This window comes from Drosophila albomicans, chromosome 2L (genome assembly GCF_009650485.2).
Source record: "Drosophila albomicans strain 15112-1751.03 chromosome 2L, ASM965048v2, whole genome shotgun sequence".
Lineage (NCBI taxonomy): Eukaryota > Metazoa > Arthropoda > Insecta > Diptera > Drosophilidae > Drosophila > Drosophila albomicans.
Genome location: NC_047628.2, coordinates 2,890,829 through 2,900,625, shown reverse-complemented (window position 1 = coordinate 2,900,625; position 9,797 = coordinate 2,890,829). Strand labels below are relative to the sequence as shown.

General features: G+C 38.4%; 2 protein-coding genes across 7 annotated transcripts; both read right to left on the bottom strand.

Annotated features, from left to right (window-relative positions):
- Window positions 1–1,236: 1,236 nt before the first annotated feature.
- Window positions 1,237–3,192, bottom strand: LOC117563520 (cyclic nucleotide-gated cation channel beta-1-like). Its single transcript, XM_052002168.1, has 3 exons — window positions 3,111–3,192; window positions 2,819–2,950; window positions 1,237–2,422 (listed from the first exon to the last, which is right to left on the bottom strand). Exons 1-3 carry the CDS (start codon window positions 3,190–3,192, stop codon window positions 1,356–1,358), a joined length of 1,281 nt encoding a protein of 426 aa, XP_051858128.1. The 3' UTR covers window positions 1,237–1,355.
- A 288-nt stretch (window positions 3,193–3,480) lies between these two features.
- On the bottom strand, window positions 3,481–8,045 carry LOC117565453 (salivary glue protein Sgs-3-like). Of its 6 annotated transcripts, XR_007954447.1 has the most exons (3): window positions 7,437–8,044; window positions 6,534–7,376; window positions 3,481–3,613 (listed from the first exon to the last, which is right to left on the bottom strand). XR_007954447.1 is itself a non-coding variant. In XM_052002047.1 (2 exons), exons 1-2 carry the CDS (start codon window positions 6,970–6,972, stop codon window positions 3,555–3,557), a joined length of 498 nt encoding a protein of 165 aa, XP_051858007.1. In that variant the 5' UTR covers window positions 6,973–6,993; the 3' UTR covers window positions 3,481–3,554. The 6 variants fall into 6 exon arrangements, 4 of the variants coding, with proteins under 4 accessions (XP_051858007.1, XP_034099553.1, XP_051858006.1 ...); XR_007954448.1 differs by lacking the exon at window positions 6,534–7,376; XM_052002047.1 differs by lacking the exon at window positions 7,437–8,044 and having other exon boundaries at window positions 6,534–6,993.
- Window positions 8,046–9,797: the final 1,752 nt, after the last annotated feature.

The following is a 9,797-nucleotide window of genomic DNA, read 5'->3' as shown; positions in this document are numbered from 1 at the left end:
ATTATTAGTTCTTTAAGTTTCTCTACGCGATGTATTAAACGCACCCAAAGTCGTTGTGCCCGTAATACTTATATTCCTGCATTCTATAAATGTTGTATCGAATTTTGGGCCTGCTAAGGAATTCATTGTACAATAATGCAGCACGTGGAAAAATTGGTAAATAGTAAGTGTTTCTATAAGACACCTCACCTTTATTCGGTTCAATAATTGTCAGTTTATTTTAAATACATACAAAGCACGCATAAAATAAAATAAAACAAAGCAATCAGGCCATCAGCACCAGTCAAACGAATGTAAGTACTATTTACTATTTTACTGACGATACATACATACATACATATGCATATTTGCGTAAGCCAACGGGAAGTCCAGAAATAGAAACACCTGCGATTTATACCCATATGTGTTATGGCAGATTATTAAGAGTATAACTTTTTCTTAAGATTTTCACCCATTTAACTCATTTTTGTTATTTATTTTATTCATTCAAATAATCCTAAAACGTACAATATTTAACACATATTCCACGTGAAACTCATCTCATAATTTCTAAATAATCCACAAGTAGCGGCAAATCTTTTGCTGAACTATCTAGAAAATATAACTATTGTTCTCGAGCAATAAGCATTATTTATATCATCCTACAATCCTACAATTACAAACTGTCGCAACCTGATTATACAAAAAAGTTTTTTAAATTTTCTAACATTATAACAAAATAATAAACCTTTAAGAAATCTACAGTGAAAGGTGCTGTGAGATAACCGCTCATAAAAGCAAAATGGTGCGGTATTATTCAATAAATATACAAAATTAATATACCAAAAATATGAACATAAAAATGTAATATATTTATACATACATATATATAACATAAACCGAAATACACCAGAACAAACATATAATAATATAATAAAGATTGTAACAAATAATAACATGTTCGAAGTTTTTTTATATATGTATAATATATATATATATTTTTCATTGCTTCCAAGGTGAAACATTTCGTATTATTGTGTTATATTTTCTTGTATCTCGTTCCATTATAGTTGTTCACCATTCATGTGTGTATGTATCCTCTAATTAGCTGCAGTCTATGTTATTTGACTTTTGAGGGCAATTACCCTTAGACGATACCCACGCTATAAAAAAGAGACATTGCTATATTTATCAAACTCAGAAATGATAATCAAAAGGTTCCTTACCTTCCCGTCTTCTACAAATGTGATTATCGAGTTGACATTGGTTTCTGAAATTACAGTGGATGAATCGCCCGTCACGAAACACAGTACCACAAATTGGGGCCAAATCTGCGGGACAATTTTTATAGCAGCTCAATCTTCTAGTTGTTCGCCTTATGGTCCTCCTAGTTGTTCTTCTAGTGGGATGCCTTGTGGTTCGTCTAGTCGATCGCCGTGTAGTTTGTCTACTAGGCCTCCTAGTTGTTCTTCTAGTCGGTCGCCTTGTAGGGCGCCCTGTGCTTCGTCTAGTTGGTCGCCTTGTGATTCTTCTAGTTGTTCTTCTAGTTGGACGCCTTGTAGAGCGCCTTGTTGTTCTTCTAGTAGGGCGCCTTGATGTTCTTCTAGAAGTCCTCCTAGTTGTTCTTCTAGTGGGACGCCTTGTGGTTCGTCTAGTCGGTCGCCGTGTAGTTTGTCTACTAGGCCTCCTAGTTGTTCTTCTAGTCGGTCGCCTTGTAGGGCGCCCTGTGCTTGCTCTAGTTGGTCGCCTTGTGATTCTTCTAGTAGTCCTCCTAGTTGTTCTTCTAGTTGGACGCCTTGTAGAGCGCCTTGTTGTTCTTCTAGAAGTCCTCCTAGTTGTTCTTCTAGTGGGACGCCTTGTGGTTCGTCTAGTCGGTCGCCGTGTAGTTTGTCTACTAGGCCTCCTAGTTGTTCTTCTAGTCGGTCGCCTTGTAGGGCGCCCTGTGCTTCGTCTAGTTGGTCGCCTTGTGATTCTTCTAGTAGTCCTCCTAGTTGTTCTTCTAGTTGGACGCCTTGTAGAGCGCCTTGTTGTTCTTCTAGAAGTCCTCCTAGTTGTTCTTCTAGTGGGCCGCCTTGTGGTTCGTCTTGTCGGTCGCCGTGTAGTTTGTCTACTAGGCCTCCTAGTTGTTCTTCTAGTCGGTCGCCTTGTAGGGCGCCCTGTGCTTCGTCTAGTTGGTCGCCTTGTGATTCTTCTAGTAGTCCTCCTAGTTGTTCTTCTAGTTGGACGCCTTGTAGAGCGCCTTGTTGTTCTTCTAGAAGTCCTCCTAGTTGTTCTTCTAGTGGGACCCCTTGTAGTTCGTCTAGTCGGTCGCCGTGTAGTTTGTCTACTAGGCCTCCTAGTTGTTCTTCTAGTCGGTCGCCTTGTAGGGCGCCCTGTGCTTGCTCTAGTTGGTCGCCTTGTGATTCTTCTAGTAGTCCTCCTAGTTGTTCTTCTAGTTGGACGCCTTGTAGAGCGCCTTGTTGTTCTTCTAGATGTCCTCCTAGTTGTTCTTCTAGTGGGCCGCCTTGTGGTTCGTCTTGTCGGTCGCCGTGTAGTTTGTCTACTAGGCCTCCTAGTTGTTCTTCTAGTCGGTCGCCTTGTAGGGCGCCCTGTGCTTCGTCTAGTTGGTCGCCTTGTGATTCTTCTAGTAGTCCTCCTAGTTGTTCTTCTAGTTGGACGCCTTGTAGAGCGCCTTGTTGTTCTTCTAGAAGTCCTCCTAGTTGTTCTTCTAGTGGGACGCCTTGTAGTTCGTCTAGTCGGTCGCCGTGTAGTTTGTCTACTAGGCCTCCTAGTTGTTCTTCTAGTCGGTCGCCTTGTAGGGCGCCCTGTGCTTCGTCTAGTTGGTCGCCTTGTAGAGCGCCTTGTTGTTCTTCTAGTAGGGCGCCTTGATGTTCTTCTAGTAGTCCTCCTAGTTGTTCTTCTAGTTGGACGCCTTGTAGAGCGCCTTGTTGTTCTTCTAGAAGTCCTCCTTGTTGTTCTTCTTGTGGTTCGTCTAGTCAGTCGCCGTGTAGTGTGCCGAGTAGGCCTCCTAGGTGTTCCTCGCCTTGTGGCTCTAATCGTGGTTCGTATTGTAGGAGGTCTGGCTGTTCTGGGAGGTCGGCCAGGTCTGCCAGGTCTTCCTGGTAATGAGCATGGCCTTCCCGGTAGTCTACCAGGTCTAATTCTTTGGGCGTTTATGGAATTGACCACATACAGGACTACGATGGGAAGTAACAAAATTGTAACTAGTTTCATCTTAATGAACTGTCTGATTTTTTGGGATATTCGGTTGACTTATATACACATTCAAACAAAGAGCCTCACAAAAATTATTGAAAAGACAAAATACGTTTAATTACTTACTGGAATAATAAAATTCTATATAAATAAAAACCTTAAATTTTTGTGTTCGTTTCAGATGTATATAAATTTATAGTATTTCAATAAACACTCCCGAATTACAAAAGAATAATTTTGAATGTTTTGAATTTTGAATACCCTTAAAGAAAATAAGTTCTTGGCATATTATTTCATCAATAAGACTTGTTTTTTAGTTGAACAAATTTTTAATTCTCAATATACATAAATCGTTTTGTATTTTATTGATGATTCTCAAACTATGCGCAGTCTCTGTTGCTGGACTTCTGAGCGCAGTTACCGCGGGTTGATGTCCAAACTATGAAATAAAATATTATTTCTCACAGTCACGTTTAACTATTGCGCTATTAACACTTACCTTCCCGTCTTTGACAGCTGTGATTATCAAGGTTACATTGATTGCTAAAATTACAGTTTATGATCCTTCCGTCTCGAACGACTGTTCCACAAACAGGTTGGAAGTCATCTGTACACACTTCATTGCAGCTTGGTCTGCTAGTAGTCCGCCTTGTTGTCCGCCTTGTTGTCCGCCTCGTTGTTCTTCTAGTGCTACGTCTTGTAGTCCTTCCAGTTGTCCGTCTCGTCGTTCTTCTAGTGCTACGTCTGGTAGTTCTCCCAGTAGTCCGTCTCGTCGTTCTTCTAGTGCTACGTCTTGTAGTTCTTCCAGTAGTCCGCCTGGTTGTTCTTCTAGTGCTACGTCTTGTAGATCTTCCAGTAGTCCGCCTTGTTGTTCTTCCAGTGGTACGTCTCGTTGTTCTTCCAGTAGAACGTCTTGTAGTTCGTACCGTAGTACGCCTTGTAGTAGGTCTAGGTCTAGGTCTACCTGGTGATGTTCCAGGTGGTCGAGGTGGTCTGCGTCCTTGCGCGTTCACCGAAGTAACCACATACAGGACCACCACGAGAAGCAATACAACTGTGACTAGTTTCATGATGAACTACAGTCTGGTTTACAGTGATATTTGCTTGACTTATATAGACCAGTCGATACCCAGGTAAACAAAACACCAGCTATACAATTGTTAACCAAACAAAAGAATTATAAATATGTTCTTCACTTAATTGATTCAACTATTATTCAATTGAATCTTCTTAATGCTTAGATTTTATATGTTGGTATTTATAAACTTCTTGAACGTTGTTAAACCTTTTTGACAATACTATTAAAGGATATAAAATTGTCACCGCTAATTTTCTTCGCGTGCCGTATTACATGCTCATCACTGGTTTTTATCATAGGCTTTCTTTCGTCAATCGAGAATTGCTGTAGTAATACTAATTCATTTAGCCTTATTCTACTGAATTATGAAGACACACAAAGGCACAGTGCTCATCCAGACGTAATATCACCACTTCAAAGGCCAGGCATTTTTTGCCAGAAGTCAGACTTTTATACTTCAATCCCATAAGAATTTATCACTCAATTAGACTGGGAATCTAGAGGTTTTTGCCACATTGTATAATTTAACTTCCCATATAAACATTTTCAGATGTAGTTTTGTGAGGTGTACATATATTTATAAAATAATGAAAGATTTTTTATGGTTTAATCTCTATTGAACAAACACACAACGCAGCGCCATATTTGTACGAAATAGAGGTGTGACCTCCGAAAAAAAATTAATATTTTATGTTTAATTACCGAACCGAGTATCGTACAAAAAGAGTCGGCTTTAAAGTGTCCGTTATTAGAAAATTCACTGCTATAATGGAATGTATGTACATGACATTAAGGTCCTCGCTACCCATTTTCAATAAAACTAAAACAGTTAAAACAATACACTAAAATATACCGCAAGCTATATTTAGTTTATTTATATACTTTCAGACAGTGTGCAATAATAACAAGTGTTGTCAAGAATTATCCAGCTATATCTTTTCTGAGATCTAAATATTCATATGAATGGACAATTCGACTGTTGACGCTGATGAAGAATGCAAGGATGAAACAAACAACAGTTCCACTCTTTCGAATGGAATTAATTCACTTCATGGTGCCACAGTGTATTGTCTAAAAATTTTATTGAAAAAAAAAAACTATCCATAAAGAGTGTTCAATTTGTGATTAAAATACTTTTAAAAAAACAGGCCTACAAACGAACGTAGCTTTATATCTAGACTGTTGACGCTGATCAAAAATTTGCATACTTTCTGTGGTCGGAGATGACTTCTTCTGCCTCTTACATATACACTCCGCTTCATCAGGTTAGCGCCCCCTTTTTCATTGTTTTATTTTCCGCTATTACTATTGTTCAGCTGCACGCAGTTTCGCAGTTTTTGTTTTGTTTTGATAATCATCATATGTGCTCTTTACCACATCGAAAGAAATTTCGGGTTTTCCCAAATTAAGCAACAAACGTTTATTAAAGGGGGTCGCTAGCCTGATAACGCGCAGTGTATTTCCATTTTGCAAATTATAATATTACCCTATTACCATTTACTAATGTACCAATGTACTTTTTAATTGTTTTTATTTTAAAATTCCTTCTATCATTTTAGAAAACAAGTAAGAAAGCTATAGTCGAGTGTACTCGACTGTGAGATGCCCGCTACCCATTTTGAATAGAAGCAATATATTTTGAGGTATTATTCTCAAAATATACCGAATATACTACAAAAATACTAAAAAATATAAAAAATGGTATATGTGGTATATCGATATAGTACCGCATTCAAAATGTACCATAGACGGCACAATATACCAGATTGTCAGCCAAAGCCACTAAGACCCCTAGTAAGTAGGCGTTTTTGCCCATACAAAAGTATTTCTTTATTAACTTCGACAATTTTTATCTGATCGCAACCAAATTTTCAGGAATCATAATTCGCAACTCTAGCTTTAAAATTACGCTTGTTATTCAGACAGACAGGCGGACATGACTAGATCGTCTCGGCTGTTGACGCTGATCAAGAATATATATACTTTATAGGGTCGGAGATGCCTCCTTCTACCTGTTCCATACATTTCCTGCCGGCACAAAGTTATAATACCCTTCTACCCTATGGGTAGCGGGTATAAAAAGACAAAAATATTTTTTAAGCCATTAATTATTTTTTTATCATTTAAACATAATCTTTTCATATCAGTCGTTTTGTATTAGATTAAGCACAGTCTCTGTTGCTGGACTTTTGAGCGCAGTTACCGCTCCTGGATATCCACACTGTAACGACAAATATTATTTATCAATATCATCGATAACAATCTATCCCTTATAACTCACCTTCCCGTCTTCGACAACTGTGATTATCCAGATTACATTGATTGCTGAAATTACAGTTTATGAACCTTCCCTCCCGAAAAACTGTTCCACAAACGGGTTGAACGTCTGGTAAACAATAATCATCGCAACTTGGTCTTGTAGTGGTACGTCTCGTTGGTCGTGGCATGGTACGTCTCGTTGGTCCTGTAGTGGTACGTCTCGTTGGTCCTGTAGTGGTACGTCTCGTTGGTCCTGTAGTGGTACGTCTAGTTGGTCCTGTAGTGGTACGTCTCGTTGGTCCTGTAGTGGTACGTCTCGTTGGTCCTGTAGTGGTACGTCTCGTTGGTCGTGGCGTAGTACGCCTTGTAGTAGGTATAGATGGTCTGCGTCCTTGCGCGTTCACCGAAGAAACCACATACAGGACCACCACGAGGAGCAATACAACTGTGACTAGTTTCATGATGAACTACAGTCTGGTTTACAGTGATATTTGCTTGATTTATATAGACCAGTCAAAACCCAGGTAAACAAAACACCAGCAATACAATTTCGTGTTTTCCCAAATTAAGCAATAAACGTTTATTAAAGGGGGTCGCTAACCTGATAACGCGCAGTGTATTTCCATTTTGCAAATTATAATATCACCTTATTACCACTTACTAATGTACCAATTTACACTTTAATTTTTTTTATTTTAAAATTCCTTCTATCATTTTATAAAAAAAGACAAAAATATTTTTTAAGCCATTAATTATTTTTTTATCATTCAAAAATAATCTTTTCATATCAGTCGTTTTGAATTAGATTAAGCACAGTCTCTGTTGCTGGACTTTTGAGCGCAGTTACCGCTCCTGGATATCCACACTGTAACGACAAATATTATTTATCAATATCATCGATAACAATTGATCCCTTATCACTCACCTTCCCGTCTTCGACAACTGTGATTATCCAGATTACATTGATTGCTGAAATTACAGTTTATGAACCTTCCCTCCCGAAAAACTGTTCCACAAACGGGTTGAAAGTCTGGTGGACAATTATCATTGCAGCTCGGTCCTGTTGTGGTACGTCTCGTTGTCCTTCTTGTAGTACGTCGTGTTGTTCTTCCAGTGGTACGTCTCGTTGTTCTTCCAGTAGTACGTCTCGTTGTTCTTCCAGTGGTACGTCTCGTTGTTCTTCCAGTAGTACGTCGTGTTGTTCTTCCTGTGGTTCGTCTTGTTGTTCTTCCAGTGGTACGTCTCGTTGTTCTTCCAGTGGTACGTCTGGTTGTCCTTCCAGTAGTACGTCTCGTTGTTCTTCCAGTGGTACGTCTGGTTGTTCTTCCAGTAGTACGTCTCGTTGTTCTTCCAGTGGTACGTCTGGTTGTTCGTACAGTAGTACGTCTTGTGGTTCGTCTGGTTGTAGGCCTTGGCCCAGCTGCCGCTGTACCCGGTGATCTAGTTGCTTGGGCATTCACCGAAGCGGCCACATACAGGACTACCACAAAGAGCAACACAACTGTGACTAGTTTCATGACGAACTACTTTCTGATTTACAGCAACTATCTGGTCGATTTATATAGAGATATCGATACCCGCGTAAATACAACTTCAACAAAACAATTGTTAAACAAACAAAAGAATTTTGAATGCGATCTTCGCATAACTGAATAAACTACCATTTAATTTCGTCTTTCCATTGTTTGCATTTCAGATGTATTTACAATTTCATTAAATTTTATTTATATTTTTAGAATATCATTCTATATTACACAAGGATATATATATATATATATATTGTACTGGAAGTAAGTTATGTACTAGTTATTACCTAAGTCATCAAATCAATCTTATTAGAAACATAAACAATTTCGATTATCCGCCTGGGTGATATTTCCAATTACTTGAATTTAAATTGCGGCCACTTTTTATGAAATTTACGCAATAGCGTTAGATAGATTGCAATTATCAATATAAACACAATTGCATTTAACTCTTTAATCTTTGATTTCATCATCCGTTTTCATTAATTCTGGGAGACTTTATCCCAACTTAGATGGCTTGTAGCATTAATTTACTTTAATAAACCAGAAGAAAATTATAGCTCAATCTCTTATAGTCTCTGAGATCTAGGTGTTCATACAGACGGACGGACAGACAGACAGATGGACATGGCTAGATCGTCTCGGCTATTGATGCTGATCAAGAAAGTAATATATCCACTTCCCATAATAATTTCTCGTATGTGACACATACTCATAATTATTCCCCTTTCTTCCAAATTCTTTCCCACAGATCATATTGTAAACATAAACTCGTAGCGACGGCGACCAATTGTCACAAACAAAACGATCCTATTACATTTGCAATCATGCCACTTTCAAAAGTCTAAAGTCAATTAAAATTTTTCACTTGCAACTTGAGGACTCAGCATTAATGCACTAACACATACACCAAACATTACAGCTTTAAGAAGTTTCATGTTAGAGCTCAAAGGTCAGCATATTGTGAAATTAGTTTTTAAAGACACTTTCCTCACTTAAGACGCGTAGCCCGCGAACTTATAAATACCAATAAAGTTAGTCTACCAGCAAATAAAAATAAATCGTTGTTTTTTTTTTTACTATTCGTGATCCGCGAATACATAATTGGCGCAGCCGGTAGGATATAGTGATTAATCGTAATAGTGATTAATCAACAAACAGTCGTGACCGCTAAAGGACTCTAACATTGTCCAGGTTAAACGCGTATAACGTTGTGAACTATACAAAACATATCCGCCTACAAAAATCTACGTGCGTATAATCAAAACGGTTAAACAAACAAACATTGTGAACCCGATATAATAAACCTCAAAAAACCCGTAGTAAAAAAACACGTGTGTGTGAACTAATAACCACCAACAAAGGCAGTTGAACTTTCGGAAGCACACCTAAATCAGTGTTTAAACCAAATCAAACATGTGCCAGCTTTTGACAATGGTGCAGAAAATTTGTCAGCCTTTATCAAAAGGATAGACTTCATTCTATCCCTATATACAACAAGATGTGTACGTCAAAACAGCGTAATTTTCGGAGCCATCGAAAGGCAGTTAGACGGAGAAGCCTTGAGAACAGCCCAAGTGTCGCAGTCCAATAACTGGATATCACTAAGATAATCGCTAATCGAGGAGTTTACAACACAGACACCTTATGAAGAATTGCTGTAAAGACTCTACAACACCAACTGGAACGGAAGTCTACGTAAGTTTGTCGAAGAACTCGAACGCAAATCTTATATAATCAGTAATAAGTTAGCATTAGTT

Bases quoted from the DNA above. Each gene is read 5' to 3' on its own strand.
- LOC117565453 (XM_052002044.1), bottom strand. From the start codon at position 8,028: ATGAAACTAGTCACAGTTGTGTTGCTCTTTGTGGTAGTCCTGTATGTG. The intron at 6,474-7,436 runs GTGAGTGATAAG...TTGTCGTTACAG, and splicing joins CAGTTGTCGAAGACGGGAAG to TGTGGATATCCAGGAGCGGT.
- LOC117563520 (XM_052002168.1), bottom strand. From the start codon at position 3,192: ATGAAACTAGTTACAATTTTGTTACTTCCCATCGTAGTCCTGTATGTG. The intron at 2,951-3,110 runs GTAGACTACCGG...GCGACTGACTAG, and splicing joins CGCCCAAAGAATTAGACCTG to ACGAACCACAAGAAGAACAA. The intron at 2,423-2,818 runs GCGCTCTACAAG...GCGCTCTACAAG, and splicing joins CCTACTAGAAGAACAACAAG to GCGTCCAACTAGAAGAACAA.